Source organism: Beta vulgaris, chromosome 7 (genome assembly GCF_026745355.1).
Source record: "Beta vulgaris subsp. vulgaris cultivar EL10 chromosome 7, EL10.2, whole genome shotgun sequence".
Taxonomy (NCBI): domain Eukaryota; kingdom Viridiplantae; phylum Streptophyta; class Magnoliopsida; order Caryophyllales; family Amaranthaceae; genus Beta; species Beta vulgaris.
The window spans coordinates 57432443-57454081 of record NC_079208.1 but is presented as its reverse complement, the minus strand read 5'-3'; the positions used below and the strand labels follow the sequence as shown (position 1 = coordinate 57454081).

Here is a 21639-nt window from a genome sequence, read left to right as displayed (position 1 = left end):
CAGTTGATAGGAATTGAACCTGTAAAACCGAACACTACTTGGTAAACTGTTTAGTGTTTCGATAATGAAACAGAGATTTATAAAGCAGTGGCTTCTCAGTTTTTAAGGGGAATAGAGCTGTGAAACCATGGCAAAGAGATTGGTTCCAGCTGCAAATATACTTATTTACAAACAGCACACAAACAGATCTAGCTGTTAAACGAGGACGGAGAAAATGAAGTTGAACATGCAAACTGAAACCTCCAAATAAAGACCAGGCAACACGAGCACAGAACACAGCCAGCAGAGAGCAGGATCGGTGCAGTGGTACAAACATAGATTGGTGTCAACAATGTACAGAGTGAATGGCCATTTACAAGACCAAAGTGTATATACACCAAAAGCACCATGCTTTCTAATGAGAATTTCTTTTCCCCAAAAAATAGGAGTAAAATACAAAAATTTAAGGAAAAAAGAGAAGAAAATAGATATATGGACTACTATGATTGCCCACTAATCTGTCCATTGCCTGGAAACTCCATGTTCATGTTCAATCAACATTACTTTCGAAGTACTGTAAACATTCTTGTCTTCAAAGATTTTAGCAGGATGACACCAGCTCTCTCACCCTTTAAGAAAGCGGCTGTGTGGCCTAAACTCAATTAGTCTTTCCAAACAAAAACTGCAAGAAGAGGAGGTATCTGCAAAATGAATGAACACAATGCTAATTAGCTACTTAAACTGAATTCATTGGCTGGCTATCTCCAAAGCAAATCCATAGCAAAATTATTTCCTGAACAGATTTTTACAGTAATAAAAGTGAATTAAGTTAAAAATTCTTACCTACCAAAAAGGTTCTGAGTTTCACTATTGCCTCAGTTTATGTACACCAAACGAGCCGTCAAGGTTCTAAATTTGCACATGTTACCACTTATACCTAAAATGATCCAAAGCGAATATCCATGGTTTTTACTCTATGCATAAATACTTCTCATTTGTATATTAAAGAAGTGTCGTGAAGGTATAAGGCTATAATTTAAGTGCACTTACAACTATATGCAACTGGAAAGTACTTTGATAGGTCACATCCATCCAACTAACGATGTATAGAGTCAAACTTCATTGCACGTCACCAACCAACTCACACCGAGGAATAGGAAAATCACATAAACAAGTAAAAGGTGAACTGCAGACCAATTTGTTCTTGTGTCTGTTCTAGAATTCCAAATACTCTGATTAATGTTCAAAACCATAAGCAAGGCTGTATCAAGAAATTCAATGTCCAGTAACAAGATGATCTTAATTTGTCAACAGAGGGTGATCTAGGTTCAAAATCCGAGGGTTTATGTCAACAGTTGAAAGAGATAGCTTACCCATAGTTCTTAATTACAAAGTTCCATCATGAGGCTAATATATTAGTATTTTGGCTTGGTTTGGCATGCCAAGACCAGCTTCATCATTCTGTCATCATCCTGGAAAATCTTATCATCGTTGTTACGCACCTATGCCAGCCTAGACTTCCATTAGAGTGAGCACTACCACATTAGCAAAACGCCGTCATTCCTATGCTATCAGCCTATCACAATCTTTTCATTCTACACCCCGCCCCAAAAAAATGTATATAAACCACATTTCCAGCAGAATTCCAACTATGTCTCCAACTGCCTTTTAAATCATCCAAAACACGAGTATCAATAAAATCAGGTCTACCAACCACCGGACCGGTTCTTAAATTATTGCACGCACTCAAATAATAATCCATCATAAAACTTCGTTTAATACAGGCTGCAGATGAAAGTTTCATCTTCCGACTTCTATAAGTAAGATAACTAAAAAAGATCTTACAAGAGAAAAGCAATCGACTTCATTATGGAAGGTGAATAGGTAATATTAGCAAACAAAGTTGTAGAACTTCTACTTTCAGTGATGTGAACATGGATGAATACAAACAGATGATATGTGGGAGCCAGGAGGAGGCACGGGTAAGTAAAGAAACAGTGAAATCGGGTAACTGTTGCCTGCAACGGTTTAGGAGTGCAAGGAAAAATCTCACTATACAGTCTATAGTTATAATAACTAAGTAAATGGAGCCTTAGTTCCAATTTCAGTCACAATTTTTATGGACAAGATGAATAAAATAATGCACTCTTAAAAAGTGTAACCTATACACCATAAACTTCAGTGGTTTCTGTGTGAAAAGAAGTGTGGCAAAAGCACAGAAGTATGATATCATTGATCATGATGTATGTCTTCATGAAAGGAAGCTTCACAAAGATTTGATAATAACTATTAACAGATAAAGGGAACAAAAGTTAACAGAAAGCAGGTGCCTTTTTTGTAAGTAGGAGCAGTGATAGCTTTTCTAGCTTTTCATCATGGAGGTTTATGGATTGGCAAGATTACAATCTGCAGAGTCAAAAAGTGCATAGAGGTGCATTATGTAGCAAGGAAAATTTGTGGCTGATGAGCTTCCACATCATAATGCATTTCTTGTAAATGTTAACAGCTGGCCTTTGGCTAAGCAGTGTGTACAATTCAAGGAGAAGGAAGAGTGAGTTGATTTTAGATGGATGGAGGTGCAATGAACACAATGAGTTGGTTTATTAAAAGAAAGGCCAACAGTGATTTAGGGACTAAATGCTGTACACCACAGCCATGTGCCTAAAAGAGAAGGAACTAAGAAGCCGTTAGTAAAGCAGAAAACGAAATCGCACAATTGGTTGTAAGATAGTTATTTGTAAATACAGGACAAAGAAGATACTTCAATGTTGGGGAAGCTGTACAGCAATAGGGTGAATAGACCCCAGCCAAAACAAAGCAATGAAAAGGGGGGGGGGGGGGTGAGACAGTATATAGCCTAAAACATCAAACTTTGCCTCTACTCTTAACATCACAGATAATATAATTTAAATTAGAAGACCGCCAACCTGAGCAAAGAATGATGACTTCATCGAAACTTTGATCAAATAAATCTTCTTCTGTCTGAAGGCTTCAAGATTTGAAACGAACACATCAAGCTCTCATCAACACTCATCATTGCACCAGCATTATCGAATTCCCCACAATAATTGGGAGCAGAGAAAATTGTAACGAGCTGTCTATCAGCAAAAAATTCATATCCATCCTCCACAACCTAGAGAAAATCATTGAGATAAGCTGAAAGAATTTAAAGAGGCAACACAAATATGACGAAATGATTTAAACATAAATAACCTGATGCGCACGACAAATGAGATCCATGTCATTCTTCATTAAAAATTCGGCAACTTTATCAGCACCAAAGGTGTAAGAGACTCCCCGATCATTCATTCCCCAACCTTTAACCTCTCTAGAAGGGTCTGACCACAATAAATCACATAGTAAACCAGATTCTGGAACATCAGTTGGCCGGGTTATACTCTTTATTTGATCCACGTTGGTCAAATCAGGAGAGAGACCACCATGCATGCACAATATTTTGTCATCTATAACAGCAGCCACAGGAAGACAATTAAAACAATCAGTAAATGTCTTCCAAAGCCTCACATTAAAACGGCGTTTGCATTCATCATAAAATCCGTAAATCCTGTTAATGGAGGCGCATTCATGGTTCCCTCGTAAAAGGAAGAAATTCTCCGGATATTTAATTTTGTAGGAAAGCAAAAGACAAATTGTTTCTAAACTCTGCTTGCCCCGGTCTACATAATCCCCTAGAAACAGGTAATTAGCTTCAGGAGGAAAACCGCCATATTCAAAAAGTCTCAAGAGGTCACCATATTGCCCATGGATATCACCTGCAATTAAACGAGCAAATCAGATTGTAAAACACAGAGTATGGACCCTTTAATCTTAATAGAGAGATAATCAATTGACTAAAATACTCTTCTCATTGTTTGCAATAAGTGCTAGCCAGGAGAAAAGCAGGCAAAAAAAATTGAAATAGGCTTGTAAACCGAGGTCTGAACTCTCCTGCTTCAACAAGAAAATTTTCCACTTCAAATTACCATTCCAAACTATTTCAAGATCAAGCTCTTGCAAATCTCATTATAATGACCCGCTTCAACATTGAAATACCACCATAAACATCTTCATGTCAAGGCTCAAGCTCTTAAGGCTCTATTACTCACCTAAAAACCCCTGTATGTCAACCAGAAGATAGATACTACAGCAGCGCAACCGGCAATTCATTTCTACCCATCTTATGATGAACTACCAAGGTAATCAATAGCTTATCTATGCTTGTCAAACTACTGAACTACCCACCAACAAAAATGAATGATTCCGGTTTCGCTTTCCCTCAAACACAAAGTGTAAGATTAATGCCACAATCACATAGTCACAAACTATAATCTTAACATGATCATATTTCATCTGAGTACCCACACTCCCAAAAGCAACAAACAAACAAACAAACAAACAAACAGAAAAGCAACTCATCATCTTAGTCAAATAATAATATAAGCTCCCACAACTCCCACCAATCATAACTCTCATAAAATACATTTACAATCAGCACAAAATAAATTTAAAAAAAAAAAAAAACAATCTTCAAGCTCACACCTTTCATTCAATCATTCCACATTTCCCATCCCACCGTGCAACTATTCCTCATATTAATCCAAATAAAAACCATTGACACCCCCCCCCCACACACACACACACAAAAACATCCATCAAAAACACAATTTCATACATAACATTTTACACACATATACTCCCCCCAAAAAAAAAACACCCACCTAAGAAAAACCAATTTTACAAATTGGGCAAACTACAAAAAAGGGTAAAAATCAAAATTTCAAGATAAAAATAATATAAAATTTACCACAGATCTTAATTGGTGCTTCAAGCTCCAAAAGATTAGGTTGTTGCAAGAAAATTTCTTTCGCAGCTGTGCAAAGTTGGCGGATCTCTGACTCAGAAAGTTGAACCTGTCTTGCAGCTCCAGCTCTAGCGTTTCGAAAATCCAATAACCTGTTTATTATATCATCTAATACAGCAGGTTCCATCGATCTTTCTCTCTCCTACCTTTTTTTTTTCTCGTTTTCGAAACGTTTCAACAAAAACCCAACAAAATTTATCCCTAAAAATCAAAACTTTAGGTTACCCAGAAAGAGAAATTGGGAGAAAAAAGAGGGAAATAATATGAATTTTATGTAATTTGCTGAAGTTGTTAGCAATGTGAACTTTTTTGATAAAAAAAATTGATTATTTTGAAATTTGATTTTTTTCTCTTTTGGGTGGGATGGTGGGGTTTGATTTGGGTGTTTGTTAATTGAAAATATAATTAGGGAAAGTAGTTATTGAGAAAACATTAGAGTAATTGAAGTGGGGGTTGAATATTTTTTTTTCTCTCTCTAAAATTTCTCCTTTTTCTTTCTCTCTCTTGTTGCAGAGGAAATAGAGGGGAAGACGAAGAAAGGGTGGTTTTGGCTGTAATGTAATGCTAAGATCTCATTCGTTGGGTGGATTATTCAATTATTTTTGCTTTTGGGGTCAATTTCTACCCTTTCTATTGGCATCTATTCCCAAAAACGCCATTTTCTTTTTTTGGTAGTTGAATGTAGGAGTTGGCCAGTTGGGTATGGGTCACAAGCCTATAGGTGTGAAATCAGTTGATCGGTTCAGTATTAGGTCGAATCAAGATTTGAGTTCTGTTTTATTTCTATTAAATTGATTCAGTTTAATTTTTTCGGTTACAAGTTTAATCTGATTCAGTTAATTTAATTTTCAGATCAGTTTACAATTGTCTTTTGGTATGATGGAGTTTCGATTTAAATGGTTGACTATTTACCTATTATTATCATTTAAACAATTATTTTTTGTCTGGATTTGGTTAATTTCAGTTTCGCATGAAAATTGCATCATCTGGTGAAAAAACGATATCGATTATGACACATGCGTCCTTATTTATTTCAGGTCGTGTTTCACACAACTGTTTAGTCGTACCAACTAATTTGAGGTCAATTGGACTTGTTATTTTTTTGGCTAAACTTTTCGGAATCGATGATGATATCAAGAGACGTGTCGATTGAACTGAAAATGTTGTTAATGGTTTAGATGAATATATCAATGTAAGTCGATAAGCTAATTCAAGATAACTATACACTATTTAAGTTAATTGTATTAAAGCTCAATTGATTTTGAAACTAAAAACACCTAATTAGACTGAAACAAGTTGTTATTCGATGCGGCTGATAAATGTATCAATGTAAATCGATAAGCTAATTCAAGATAACAATTAGCTAACTGAGTTAATAGTCTTTAAGCTAAATTCATTTTTGGAACTGAAAACACATAATTCAATTGAAACACGTTGTTATTGAATGATCTGAATGAATACTTCAATGGCTTGTGATTAGCTAGTATAAAGTAATAATATTGCATTTAAGTTAATAAGTCTTTAAGCTAAATTAAGTTCAATTGGGTAATAAGGTATAACAAGGGGGGGAAAAAAATAGTACCTCAATTGCGCAAATTAGATCCTACACCGAGGTGTAGGATAATGAACATCCTACACCTTGCCCATGTAGCTGACTTTTAGCAGTATTTTTGAAAGTGGGTCAGCTCTCTATCTCTCTCATCACGTGAAACAAATTTTTTTAAGGTACAAATGCATATGGTTTGGTGTACACTAATATACGAGTGTACATTTGGGGATTATCAGTGATCAAAACAACGACCATCAGTGTACATTGTGATTTTATTGAATTTCGGTATGAGACTATAATTGTACATATTGAATTTCATTAGTGAACAAACATCAAACACACCAGTGTACAAAGATCGAAAATTACTCACTTGACATATTTCGGTATGGGACTGTAATTGTACATATTGAATTTCATTAGTGAACAAACATCAACACACCCAGTGTACAAAGATTGCAAATTACTCACTTGACATCAGTTTCATGAATTGGGTTACTTTCAGCTGGGGGTTGTCATTGTACATTTTGATTTTATTAATGAACAACCACGAAGCCAAGAATGTACAAGGAGGTTGAGTGTGGAAAAGAGAGAAGTGGTGAACTTTGGTATGAGACTGTAATTGTACATATTGAATGTCATTAGTGAACAAACATCAACACATCCAGTGTACAAAGATTGCAAATTACTCACTTGACATCAGCTTCAGGAATTGGGTTACTTTCAGCTGAGGGCTGTCATTGTACATTTTGATTTTGTTGATGAACAACCACGAAGCCAAGAATGTACAAAGAGGTTGAGTGTGGAAAAGAGAGAAGTGGTGAACAATATATGGGGGGAAATGATGGCGGTTGACATCAAATCAGTTATTAAATGGGGAACAGTAACTGTCAAATCAGTTACTTTTTGTATTTTCGACATGTACACTGGATGTAATGGAAATGTACATTACCTATCAAATCAATTACTTTTTTGCATGTTGAATGGTGCGTTTCATTCTTCTTGCCTTGCGTTTTGGAGCTGTTGTAGGATGATCATCCTACACCTTGGTCCAGGATCTACTAATTGCCTCAATTGCAGTAGACTAGTAGAGTCGTAGAGGTGAATACTATGATAGTATGATCCAATTGACACCTTTATTAGCATGTCATGACAAACAAATTTCTATAACAATTGAAATGGACAACAAATAGCGATAGGGAAAATTAATTTGTTCTTTTCACCTTATTTACAGTCATTACAAGAATAAAGAAATTCAGATATGTTTAGATAAGTATTACAAGGTCATTTTCATCTTCTAACTATTTTAGGAAAAATAATTTTTTTATATTTGTGTTTAGTACATTTCTTTAATGTACTTCTCCCTTTCCGAATTAAATGCAACAATTCTATTTTTTTCACTATTAATAGTTTAAGGTTTGTGACTTGTACATAATAAAAAAAATATAGTAAAGTGGGATCTTGTTAGATTTGTCTTGTGACGTACTTTCATAAAATGTAATTTTTATAATTTTACTTATATATAATTATAGATATTTCTGATTAAAATAATGTCTCGACCTACATAAAACTGAATTTATTGCATTTAATCCTCAAAATGGTAGTTAATCGGTACTGTGCTTTTCAAGTTTGCTCTATGTTATCATGGTATATATGTTGAATGCAACATCTTCTATAAGACAGGCTTTTTTTATTGAGTTTGACTCTTAGGTAGAATGTTTTCACTTTGTTGTTACTTATGATTGTACATTCTAATCAAGCCAAGCATGAACAGAACTGATTCAAACGAGTTGGACTCAGACTGCATTGTTTGTTTATTGAATGTACTTTTTTATTTATAAATTATTTTTAAAAACATGTATACTTCATTAGTCAACGCTCAAGGGATTCATATGATACGAAAGTCAACCTCTTAAAATTTGTTGAACTTCAAAGTGTGTTTAATATTCAATTTTACCTTGACTTATTCAAATTCATCTGAATATATTTCAACTTTTTCAGTGATCGACGATCAATACAACTATGTCATTAGTTGCCGATGATTTCTAGAGCCAATGTCGCGATAATGGTAAAGAGTAGGGGATGAAAGAAAAATAAACGAGGGAAGAGAGAACTTGTAGAGTTTTTATATTTTGAAGGCAACGGTTTTGTTTGGCATTATTAGTTGAAACTCATAAGTTAACTGCAACGGATAACATAAAGATGAAATTGATAAGTTGTGCTAAAATTGATAAGGTAATTGATTAGTTTAACTGTTTTGCAAAATTAGTTGATTAAGTTGATAAATTATTTTAGCAAAATTACTTGTTGTCAAAATTTTGGAAGGATTTTTCAAAATTTCAGTCACCTGATTTTGAAAAGGTAATTTTTTTTAACTTATCATTTAAATCATTTTAGCCACCTAATTTTTTTTTTGTGAAAGTATTGGGTCAGACCGTCTGACCCAATACTTTCCGTCGGACGGGTTGAGCAAGCGCCAGGAAGAAGACAAAGAAGATGCAAGGACTTCACCATCAACAGCAGCAACTCACAGCTCTTCTCTCCGTTGCTCTCGCCAAAGATGACTCTTCATCTTCTTCTTCAATCACCACTTCTTCATCCTTCACTCACACTGTCGCCACATCATCATCTTCCTCAACGAGTCAAGAATCGGACGAGTCGAATCGTCTTTCTGGCTATCACCGAATGAAATTGGTATGTTTTTTTTGCAATTTTTGAAAGGAGGAGAGAGAGAGAATGAGTAATCAGAATAATGCTTTCCTTCATGTGATATGATTTTTCTTTCATTTGGTCTTCTGTGTTCTTTCAGTTGGTGTGTAAATTCTTTCAGCTTGTGTTGTTTTTCTTTTATTTGGTCTTCTATGTTCTTTCAGTTGGTGTGTAAATTCTTTCAGCTTGTGTTGTTTTTCTTTCGTTTGGTCTTCTGTGTTGTTTCAGTTGGTGTGTAAATTCTTTCAGCTTGTGTTGTTTTTCTTTCATTTGGTCTTCTGAATAAAAATTGAAACCAACTTAAAAAAAATTGAAACCAACTGAAAAAAATTGAAACCAACTTAAAGTCGTCCGACCAAATATTATGGTCGGACGTGTCTAACCCAATACCTTCTCAATTTTTTTTAGGTGCTTTCCGAACACTACTAATCATTTTAACACCTAAAATATGTTAGCACTTTATCATTTAAGGTAGCTGAAATGCTTCCCCGAACATAGCCAACTAGTTCTTGTTCCGGGCCAAGTATGCCTCGAATTATTATCGATGTGCATTTGAAATCTTCAAAAATAGAAATATGTATGCTATATGACTTTTTTCCCCTAAAGACCAACCTAAACATTGTAGTGTGTAGTTGATTATTGCAGTAGCATATCAAATGAGAGGTCATGAGTTTGAGTATTGAAAGACTCATTTTTATTGTTTAATGTCTCATTTGATTTCATGGAGGAGGGAAGAATTCTTGAAGTGAATTGTTTTTATATATGAAAAAAAAGAGTAAGGTGAGAAATTAGAATAGAAGGATTTACAAGCGTGAAAGCTGGAAGTTTGAATGGTTTTAAAGTTATATAAAATTACCCAATTTTCCAGGAAAATAAATTAACATAGAAAAAATTGCAACTAATTATCCACTTTCATTCATGTTCCATGTTCATTTGAAAAGCATGAATTTCTCCTGTCAAAAGAAATAGAAAAGCATGAATTTTCTAACTTCTTAATTTCTATGCATCAACTATCCAACATTTCTCGATATATGATATATCCTTATTCCTCAAAATAGTATCTTAATCCTGCAACAAGAATAGCCTCATTCAATCAAATTGATGTTACTATTATCTCAATTATCCAGGTCAGAATTTTAATATGCTTCTTTAATCCCATTGATGATTCTTCAAATGAATTCATTGTTTTCTAGAGCAAAAAAATTCATTTTGGTAGATATCTTTAGTTAATTGTGTGAAAGTTTATGGTGTCGTCATAAATATAGGGACATTTTTGTGTATGATTATATCATTATATGTAAATTACTAATATAATTAGATAAAATGTTGAAATTTTAAATGTAAAAAATTCTCAAGGCAACATTCCGCTTGTTTGGAAGCTATCTATAGTCATTTGAAAAACTCCAAATGAGCAAACGAACAATAAAACAGCTTCATATGTATATAATATAATTCGCACTTGGAATTCTTCTTGATTACAAAGAAATAGGCGTACCAATTATTTGATATGCTTAATGCTTCCATGTTAGTATTATGATCTGTGACAATTAAGTCAAAAATCAGTAATACTCAATTAGCAATTAGATTCGTTTGAAATAATACAACCATTTCTTTGATTTCAGGGGTAATGCACTTATCTTTTCCAGCATAACCTGCTGAAAATAGTTTATGATGGACAAAAACATCCATTCCACGGAACAGGATCAGCATCGACTCGAAAATGCGATGAAAAGTCCTTCAGAAGGAGATACATCCTGCAGACTTGTATGTACATTTTCTCAGCAAGACGATAATGCAGAATCCGAAGGAAGAACAAGCTCAACTCGAAAGCTCAAGGGGCTAATCATTTTCTACTCACTTGCCATGGTAGTAGAGATTATTGGAGGCATTAAATCAAACAGCCTTGCTGTTTTAACGGATGCAGCACATATGTTCAGCGACATGGCTGGTTTCGCCATTTCTCTCTTTGCTGTATGGGCTTCTGGCTGGAAAGCTACATCGAATCAGTCATTTGGGTTTTACCGCCTCGAAGTTTTAGCAGCTCTGTTATCGGTACAACTTATCTGGTTAATCTCAGGGATCTTAACATATGAAGCAATAGATAGAATTCTTCATGACAGAGAGAAAATCAATGGGAAAGTCATGTTCTTGGTTGCTGCATTAGGGTTCTTAGTTAATTTAACCATGGTTGTATGGCTCGGTCACAATCATGAAAATCACCACCATTCACATCATGATCATAAACCCAAAGTTTCCGAAGAGACAATAAACTTAGTTTCTGAATCTCATGAAAAAGAAAACAAAATGAATATAAATCTTCAAGGAGCATACCTGCATGTGGTGACGGATTTGATTCAGTCCATCGGAGTGATGATTGCCGGGGCAATCATATGGGTAAAGCCGAACTGGGTGGTTATAGATCTTGTGTGTACATCGGCTTTTTCTCTCCTCGTTCTGATTAGTACGCTGTCCATGCTCGAGAACGTTTTGGGTATACTGATGGAGAGGGTACCAAGGGAAATTGATATTATCGGTCTGGAAAAAGGTCTCAATTGTCTAAAGGATGTTTCTGAGGTTCATGATCTGCATGTCTGGTCTCTCACTGTTGGGAAAATTGCCATGTCTTGCCATGTATTAGTGGAACCTGGAGTTGATTCTAAGAGAATTCTCCATGATGTTCGGCAATATTGCGAAAAATATCGAATTTATCATGTAACTGTGCAAGTGGAGCAGAAATGATGGCAAGAAAAAATGTACAAAAAGGAAACTGAATAAAACTGTAATGAAGAACTATTACATGTTAAAAGGAAACTCAAAAGAATTCAACAAGATATGGTGTCTATTGTTAAGAGTTCACTATAATTGAAAGGTTCTAGTCAAACATCCTTCAAAAATAAGTGACATATTGACATCAATTCTTGGGGTAGGTCACTACCAGTTAGTTCCAATCCAAGTGAACAGAAAAGGAACTAATCAACAAATGAATGGGGAAGCCTTCTGAGCTAATAATAACAATAACTCTAGGGTATTTCACTTTCACAAGCTCGTCAATCGTCATCACAACTCAATGATCGAAAGGTATTCTACATTGTCTCATCCCCCAGAAATTATAAAGGTGAAAAAATAAGGGAAAATTTTTGGTAAAATAAAACAGAAGAGAAAGAGAGAGCCTGATGCTTGCTAGCTATCCTCTTGCACGCTTTGATTATACCTTCAAGTAGAACAGCACGATCTCCTCTGATTGGCTGATGCATCGGCGACATTGATGGTTGTACCTTGACCGGGAAGGTTGCTAGAAGCTTCTTGGGCTGCTAAAGCTTTCTTGCTTATTATATGGTAAATCTCTGTTAATATCGTTTGGAAAGCCTTCTCGATGTTGACTGCTTCTAATGCTGATGTCTCAAGAAACGAGAGGCCCTCCTTTTCAGCCAAGGCCTGTCCATCTTCTTCTGAGACGGCTCTCAGATGCTTTAGATCGGACTTGTTTCCAGCCATCATAATGACAATATTAGAATCTGCGTGGTCTCGCAGTTCACGAAGCCACCTCTGGACATTATCAAATGTTTGTCTCTTAGTTATATCGTAGACAAGAAGAGCACCAACAGCACCTCTGTAGTAAGCACTGGTGATAGCCCGATAACGCTCCTGACCAGCAGTATCCCATATCTGCGCCTTCACAGTCTTTCCTTCTACCTGTTGAAGAACATAAGAGGTTTCTTATTGGTAACAGTAAGTATAAAAAACTTGATTATGCCATTGAGTACGTTGGGGCTCAAAGTGCAAGCCACTATTATTTTTGGTGTTGCATACATTATTACAGATTTACAGTCACAGAAGACTTAGAAGGTGAAGTAATATATCTTGGGCAGTACGGACTAATGTAATCCCCCCCCCCACACACACACACACACTCAACTCTTACAGCACCCTACAAATTTCAATGTAGAATCATAATTTATTACCAAGCTCAAGCAACCCAATCCAATTCCGTTATGTCAGCAATGATCTAACACACCAATAATTGCATTCATCAATTGCAGAAGAGGTGACTTATTATTCTCAGGCAGTATGGACCAATGTAACCCCCCCCCCCCAACAAACAATATAAAAACAATGAGCAATTTATCACCAAGCTCAAGGCTCAGGTAACCCAATCATTTCCATGAAGTCATCAATGATCTAACATACCAAGGGATTTCATTCGGATGAATTTCCTACCTTAATGTGATTACCAAGATCATATATTATTACAAAAAAATATAAGCTCACAGCTTATTCTTCAAATGGAAGTTGGATCTCACTCATCTTCGGACAAATGAAATGTGAAGTCAAGGACAGCACTACACAAATCAAGCATATTGTAAACCCTTCGGCATCTAATGAGTTCCATCAACGAGAATCCGAACAACATCAAAACTGAAATTTAATGTCAAAGAGGAAACGGAACGAAAAGAACCACGAAATATGGAAATAGATCCAAAAGGATGATGGTTCCAACTTCAAACTCATCCAATCCTCGACCTCGCTCTATAAAAAATGAAGGATGACAATGAAGCCAAAATTAAAGGCAAACTGCTGGTACTTAGATTATAGATCAAATTTTCTTTCACAATCTCAAAATAGCCAAAAAATTCATACTACAACATACACTAATTTGAGAATGATTCACCTCAATAATGATATTCTAATTACATCAGATGTTCATCAAACTAGTAGACCTCAGCTTATCATCAATGACTACATGAGATCAAACAAGCATTAAACAAAGCAATAGTATTACACATCACATAATCCAACGCAAATCAACTCATCATTTCAATAATCTAAAACCGCCAAAAAAAACACAAATTCAAAATCATGATAAAGAATAAAATTAATTCAAAATTACATCAAACTCAAAGACAAATTTGACAGAGATATATCAACCTGAAGAGTACGAGTTGCAAACTCAACACCAATGGTGGATTTAGATTCCAAGCAAAATTCATTCCTCGTAAACCTCGAAAGTATGTTAGATTTACCAACACCTGAATCACCGATCAATACGATCTTGAAGAGGTAATCATATTCGTGATCTACTCTATTCGCCATTTCTCCGAAATCTTTAATACGTCAGAAACCCTAATTTAAGATCCAAACTCAATGAAATCAGAAAAAATGGCAGAATATAAACTAAAATAGATCGATCTTCGAACAAGTTAAGCAATCAAAAATTAGAAATCAAGAGAAAATTGCAGTGAAAAATTGAAGTTCTTTTTTTACCTAATTTGATTTGATGAGAAGATGTTGCTACGAAGGAGTGTTGTTGAAGAAGTATAGTGTTGGAAATTGAAGCAAAAAAAAAAAAAAAAAAATGAGGAGAGAGAAAGAGAGAAGTTTTGGTGAAAGAGAAAGTGGTGTGAAAGAAAAAACACTGAAACGGAGAAAACGATGAAGAAATGAACCTCTATTTGAAACGGTCTGCTTTGGTGTCTATTGGAGAATTTGATTTTTATTTTTTCTAGAAAAGAGGGTAATATTGTTTATTTGAATTTATATTTCCCCCTTTCCCCAAATAAAATTTAAAATTATCATGGTCAATTTTAGCTTTTGGTTCCCAAATTCTATAATACTACTAGGTTATATAGTGAATTTAAAATAATGTTTATTTTAAAATTGACAACAAAAAAATATAAACTACTTTTAAAAAAATTTATATTTCTTTTTATTTCAAAAGAAATGAAAATTGTGAGCAAGTTTTTCAAAATGATCCTGACTTATTTTTTTCATATGGTTATATTTACTTGGAGGAGACCAAGATAAACTTTCTCCTAGCGTAATTTCAAAAAAAAAAAAGATGTATATAATGATGTAAATGCTAAATAGTCTGCTTTTATGAAGGATTTAGAAGCAAATTGGCAACAACTGCATGCAAGTGCATTGTGCTCCTACAATATGATCAATGGTCATGTTGGCCTGTCGAGGATGATTGAATCTAGGCCCGTCAAAGCGTACATGAATGATGAATTGAAATGATTCCCGGACTCAAAACTAATATTAAGGCATGTTTGAGTCAAATAAAAGTTAAGGTCGATATAATTGTTTAAATAATAATAAGCCGACTGACAATTAATTTGACATATGAACTAAACGAAACATGATCTCAAATCTGAACGACGCATTTGTCACCTTTATAATATCAACCTTTTCGCCACATCATATTGAAGAATATGAGTATTTGACACAGTTATAATAAGAATCCAACTATGTAGCTTATTTGTTCTCTATAAAACACCCATTGACAAATCAAAATTACGTGTCTACACTAATTTTTAAAATTAGATCTCTATCCTACCCTTGCAAATTGAGTTAGTAAAAACATATGTAATTTTTTTAGGGAACATTAATCATGTAATAATTTCAAGTAGTATGTAAATAACAAGCTTGACATTTACATTTTTGGTTACAATAAGGTGAGCAGATAATTGATACACTGGCATTGAGATGTCATTTAACAGAAGGCAGACTGGCAAGACGGCAAAGAAGAGAGAGATGATTGAATAAAAGCGACGAAGGAATCATCAGAGGATGTTTGTTTAGTTCCTTCCACGCCTCTATATTCCATGCATTATTCCATGATTGATTACTTAATAGTTTACTTTATTTTACTTCCATAAAATAATACTCGACTTCATTGATTTTATATTACATTGGTTTTCACAGTTAAACAACATAGATGCTTTATCATCCTGTAATGTTACTGCTAAATGAATCTTATATTATAAGATTATAATAAAGTTTTTTTGAATTGTCGCTGTCGGAGTAACGTTTCACAACAGCTACTCACAATCTACTTCAACTGCTACACATTATTATAACCACTATCTTACTAAAGACTCATAATTTTAAGTAGCATTGTAAGCTTGTCAAACCGCTAACCGCTACCTCAAACGCTAGTGCCAAAGAGGCATCTCTGTTTTTTTTTTTTTTTTCTTGGGACTTGTTTGACAAAACTAGCGGTTTTAGTAGGTGTTAGCTGTTGCATTAGTGGTAGATGTTGGGGTAGCTGATAGTTGTCTACTAGTAGCTGTTAAAGATTAGCGTTTAAAGTAATTGTTTAATTAGGAGTATTTGGCAAAAACTGTTGTTGAGATTGTGAAGTACAATAAATGACATTCATTATATAGTGTTTATTCGATAACCGCTACTTATAAATCTCAAACGTTGTTTGTATTAATGTTCTACAACCGCTACTCATAATTTACTCTAACCGCTACCCGCTAAAACAACCACCGCCTCGCCAAACACTCATAATTTTCTGAAGTAACATTTTGACCTTGTCTAACCGCTATCCGTTACCTAAAACATTATTGCCAAATAGGACCTGCTACATTTTCCTTAAAAGGTTTTTTTTTTTTTTTACTTGCTACATTGTTTCAAATATCCTTATTATGAGACTTGACCCACCAAAAAGTAATATTATTATATTTGATTCTCTCTTTTTCTACCAAAAAGTAATACTATTATATTTATTTTTCTCTTTTTCGACCAAAAGTATTACCTTCTCAGCTTTTCCTACTTCATTTGATGTTAAAGATATGCAAAAAAATAAAAAGAACATCTCCTAAAAACTAGTGAAAACAATAATATAGCAAATAAAAAACAACAGAGGAGGCATATGTTAATAAAATCCTATGATTGTGGATGTAAATAAGCTATATATGTGATTATAAAACCAACCATCACCACCCATGACCATGACAGCGTGGGAATAACATGAACCAGAGGTCTGTTGAATGTGACAAAGAAGATTTTTTGTTTGTTTGTTCTTTCTGTTCATGATAAGTTAGGGTTCTGCCAACTTTGATTACAATAATTTGTTATTATTATTTCAATCAGTTGTGTTTGTTATTTTTTGCATATTATACGTTTGGAATCTAATTCTACGTACCATGAAACTTTAATCAATTTGGCTTTGGGAACTTAATTAATTTGTTTACTTTGCCAACATATAATTGCTTTATGGTATTCTCTTTTACCTTTTCCCTATATGATGATATACCTTGTTAATGGGTTTTGTGTTTTAATAATATAGTAACCAATAGAGATTTTAATTTTATATTAACATTTTAATATATAAAATAGCTTTTGAATAGAAGTATATAATGAATTTGATTTTAATTATTGTATGTATACATAGTAGAGGTTATATTGATTCAATTTACCAAGTTGGGTTTAGCTTAACTTTATAAACCATACGAAATCGACACCAACCTTAAACTAAAGTGGTCCTCAATATTGAGCAAGTTAATTTGTATTTTTAGAAGGTCAACTGAAAATATAAGTGTTAATTAAATTTGGGTAAACTTATGCTAGGTTAACAATTAAGGAGGATAAATATGTTTTAACAATAGACAATAGATAGCTCATTCAAGTATGGAGCAAGGCCATCTAGTTGTTAAAATTAGGTCAATTTAAATCATTATTGGCTCTGTATAGGCCAATTTCGGTAGGATCAAATATAGATAATTGTATAAATAAGTGGGACATATTTTTTTTTTTCCCTAAACAAACATACCGGTTCACATATAGTGCATAAAAGAACAATTTGAACACCTTATCCATGGTCTAAAAAGTGATAATTGGTAGTACCAATAATGCATTTATATTTTGGATATCTTATTTCTCAAATAAGCCATACATATTTCCAACTCTATAAAAGGTCAACAATTTTTCTTATTCAATGCGTCATGTATTTTGTTGGGTTAATGAAATTTCAAATTGTAAACAACCCCCTTTTGGAAATCATTAATAAGCGCTATTAGAAATTTCAATCTAACAAACCATTTTTTTAAAAATCGACTTATTTGTCATTTGCCATAATAAGTAGGGGTGTTCATTTTAGATACCCGGTCCTATCCGAAAATTTAGGGTCAGGAAAAATGTGATTAACACTCGATCAGAAAAAAACAGATATCTGAAATTCCAGATCAAGTCGGATATCTGAAAACTAAAAAATGGATTTTTTGCAAAAGAAAAAATTCATAGAATAAGTTTTGGATGGGTCATCAAATATTTCAGATATCCGACCTTTAAACCATATATTTTCTTATATTTCAAGATCGGATATCCGAAAAAATCCCACATTTCGAATATTTTCGGTTATCCGAAATTGAAAATTTATGATCAGAATCCAATTCAGATTTTTTTGGATAACCGATCTGTAAAATCTGAAGATTGAAAAGAACGGATCGGATTTTCGGCTCTGATCAATCGAATCACGGATCAGATGTTTATGAACACCCATAATAATAAGTACCTATAGAGATATTGAGATTTGCACATACCAACAACCAGTATGGATAACACCAACACAATTATTTGAAATATCACAAAAGTACCACTCCCATACCTCCGAACGAGCTACGCAAAGTCATAAATTCATATATAAGTTGTAAATGCACATTAACCGGATTTGTCGGGTTGATAAGAACACTCACCACCCGAGCCAACTCCAATGTGTCGATACTTAACCTTTCCAAGGACCAAGGTTACGCATAAATCTACCGAATGAACAATGGGCCTTCATCACAGGCTTGAATAGCAGGCCACTTTAAAAGTTAAAACACAATGGAAATTAATTCCAGGACCACCAGTATTAACAGAAACTCCCACTTTCTGAAGAATCATCGTCTTCTTCAATCTGCTGAGGAGATAGAGAGAGAAAAAGCGTTGATCATTTGTTGCGAAGATGAAGAAAGATGAGACGGTGAAATTAATCAGCGCTGAAGGTTTCGAATTCATCATCGATAAAAAGGCAGCCATGGTTTCTCAGACTCTTCGCAACATGCTTACTTCTCCAGGTTCATCTACAATAATCATAGTCGAAATTAGGGTTTACTTTTATGCGTTGTGATTGCAATCTTTTCAATTCAGCGAATTTCGCTGAAATTTATGTAATTCTGTGTCGAACAACAATTATGTATGATGTTGATTTTTGATTGATTTGTGGTTTTCCGGAATTTGCAGGGGGTTTCGCTGAAACGGAGCACGGTGAAGTGACTTTTCCTGAGATTAGTACTACTATTCTCGAGAAAATTTGCCAGTATTTCTATTGGTCTCTTCAGTATGCCAGGTTATTCATCTTTCTTTATTTGCTTTTGAAATTGATGTATGATTTTGTAGAATTGGATTAGCTATGATGTGTTTTTTCGTCGATCCAAGTGATTGTTTGTGGTTGAAGATTTCTATTTTAGAGCGAGCTCACTAGAGAAACTTATTGTTCAATTAAGTAGGCGTATTGAGAAGAAGAAGAGTGGGTTGTTTTGGGGGGATGAACTATATGTGAAACTTTTCTTGTTCATAATGCTTCAACTGTTATAAGATTAGGTGTGGGGATGTGTCGATGTGATGATCGATCTCTTGGCTTTTGGTGTGCTATAGTAGTTTTTAAGCACGTTGAAGTTCGTGGCAGCAGGATGTAAGATGGCTTGTAAGAATTGTGGATTTGTGGGCCTATAAAGTGTTTGATGTAGGATGTTCGATTGGTGAGTTGCTATTTTAGAAGTGTTGATTACCTCTTCTAACTTCGATAGAAGCATGTAAATGGTTGGGAGTGAGTGGTTTCTGGACAGATTTGAGGTTCTATTGTCATAATTTGACATAATGGGGTGTATTTGGTTGGTCTCATGTTTATTCTTATGGAATATGGTTAGTAAAAATAAGGTAGTAGACTTTGTTTAGTGATATGTAGTATTTGTCTGGTTGACACTTGACACGGTCTCTTTCACTAAGCGTGCATAGTACTGTAATATCTAGTCTTGGACTAGTTGTGACATTAATTGGTGTTGTAAATGGCGATATGTCTTAGCCTGTATATGTTGAGCCAAAAGCTTTGATGATGTAAACTGTGAACGATTGTGGTTCTTGCGCACAACTTGTATGATGGCATTGTTTTTGATAGCAATCATGGATGCAAAATATAAGAACAGAGGGATTTTTTGAGGGACACAGTTGATTATAGAGGATGTAGTGAGCTAAATCAAAGTGTTATACACTTCTCACAGAGGAGATAGGATCATTATAATATTTGTTTTTGTAGATGTGCTTTTGTATAATGATGAATGTCTTATTTTTAAAATTAGTCTTAGAGGCAGTATCAGTGCAACTCTACAATTTCTTGCAGTTGTACTGTGATGTAGCATATAACTGATTTGATTTGTGAACTTACTTCTTCATTTTGTCCTTTCTGTCCCCATAAGAGTGGTTGCGTTTGAACATTGATGCAATATTGTTTGCCCATTTTGTGCCTTATGGTACAATGCAATATTATTGATCACTTCAAAGTATCAATGCAATTTAATGAATCCCAAAGTTGGTGCATGGACCCTAAATATTATGAATTCTAAAGGGGAGGAGTATTTTCAAGAACTTGATTACTTTGATTGAAAGGGGATTCAAGCTAAGGTGATCTCGTTGCATTAACTGGGGAGTTTAGCTTGATTGGACGCTTTGTTAATTAGGATTTTTTAGTCCAAACTTGCAATTGTGCTTATTCAGAATTCATGCTATTTGAGTTCTCTCTCTCTCTCTCTCTCTCTCTCTCTGACTCTCTCTATAAAAGTTATCACTTTTGTTGTGGCTTTGTATATTCTTCTGTACTTACATGTAAATGCATTCATTGTAGTGGGAAAAATACCGAATTCCACATTGAACCTGAACTTACTCTGGAGCTGATGATGGCTGCTAATTATCTCCATACATAGGAAGAATTTGCATCTCTTTCTCATGTTGGCATTCTCTACCAACTATGGTAATCTTCTCGAGTTTAATTGGCTCATGCCTAATTTAGTTGTATACTATTGTATATAGGAAATCACAGGTTAAACACAATGTTTCGACTTTCGCCTCATTTGGTAGACTTCAACTGATGCTCAACACCCACTTGATTAATTCCATTTTCTTTCTCTTCTTTTCAGGAATGCTCAAGAACACCACTCGAGAATTATAGAAGTTCATGGTTTTACTGTTTATCTTCATGTATTGGCTATTAATTATGGTCCCTCGGAAAGCACAGGGACCTTTGTGTAGGAATAGGACTAATTGTTAAGGCTTTACGGAAAAGATCATCTTGGATACTAAAACTGAAGTATATACCGTCGTGATTTAGATTAATAGAACTTTGTATGTTCAACACTTTGGAAACTATTGAACACTTTGTCTGACACTGGCCATAACAGCAGAACTATACTTGACTTCGCTTTGGTCCATGCAATATTTATTCCTTACTAAGTGCTTTTGAATCGCTTTGATCCTGGACTCCTCGAGACTCGAGTACAAGCGAGCTAACTCCCCGCTATAGCAAGTGAAGATCATGAGTATCATGCTCAATTTCTCGAGCGTGGCATTAGTATCATGTAAATCCACTAATCCAGTAATTATCATGGTTAAACCTTTTAAAGAATTATCTTCAACGAAATAATATGTGATCAAAGATTTGTGCACCTGTTTCAGGGAGAGGATTCCCAACTTATAAATTACCATCTTCTTTCTTTAATGACTTAGT

At 34.4% G+C, this 21639-nt stretch overlaps 4 protein-coding genes across 4 annotated transcripts; 2 read left to right on the top strand and 2 right to left on the bottom strand.

Moving 5' to 3' along the window:
- Positions 1-227: 227 nt before the first annotated feature.
- Positions 228-5412, bottom strand: LOC104900043 (serine/threonine-protein phosphatase PP1 isozyme 2). The gene is made up of 4 exons (XM_010687370.4): positions 4784-5412; positions 3193-3752; positions 2907-3112; positions 228-680 (listed from the first exon to the last, which is right to left on the bottom strand). The coding sequence occupies exons 1-3, from the start codon at positions 4965-4967 to the stop codon at positions 2942-2944; spliced, it is 915 nt and encodes a 304-aa protein (XP_010685672.1). The 5' UTR covers positions 4968-5412; the 3' UTR covers positions 228-680; positions 2907-2941.
- A 5531-nt stretch (positions 5413-10943) lies between these two features.
- On the top strand, positions 10944-11834 carry LOC109135628 (metal tolerance protein B). The gene has a single exon (XM_019251003.2). The coding sequence runs from the start codon at positions 10959-10961 to the stop codon at positions 11832-11834; it is 876 nt and encodes a 291-aa protein (XP_019106548.2). The 5' UTR covers positions 10944-10958.
- Positions 11835-11918: 84 nt separating this feature from the next.
- On the bottom strand, positions 11919-14503 carry LOC104900042 (ras-related protein Rab2BV). Its single transcript, NM_001303087.1, is given in 3 exon segments — positions 11919-12788; positions 14022-14216; positions 14358-14503. Coding segments are annotated over 2 exon segments (645 nt in total). The 5' UTR covers positions 14187-14216; positions 14358-14503; the 3' UTR covers positions 11919-12308.
- Positions 14504-18708: 4205 nt separating this feature from the next.
- On the top strand, positions 18709-21331 carry LOC104900041 (uncharacterized). The gene is made up of 4 exons (XM_010687368.3): positions 18709-18937; positions 19104-19209; positions 20761-20886; positions 21053-21331. Exons 1-3 carry the CDS (start codon positions 18826-18828, stop codon positions 20837-20839), a joined length of 297 nt encoding a protein of 98 aa, XP_010685670.1. The 5' UTR covers positions 18709-18825; the 3' UTR covers positions 20840-20886; positions 21053-21331.
- The last annotated feature ends 308 nt before the right edge of the window (positions 21332-21639 follow it).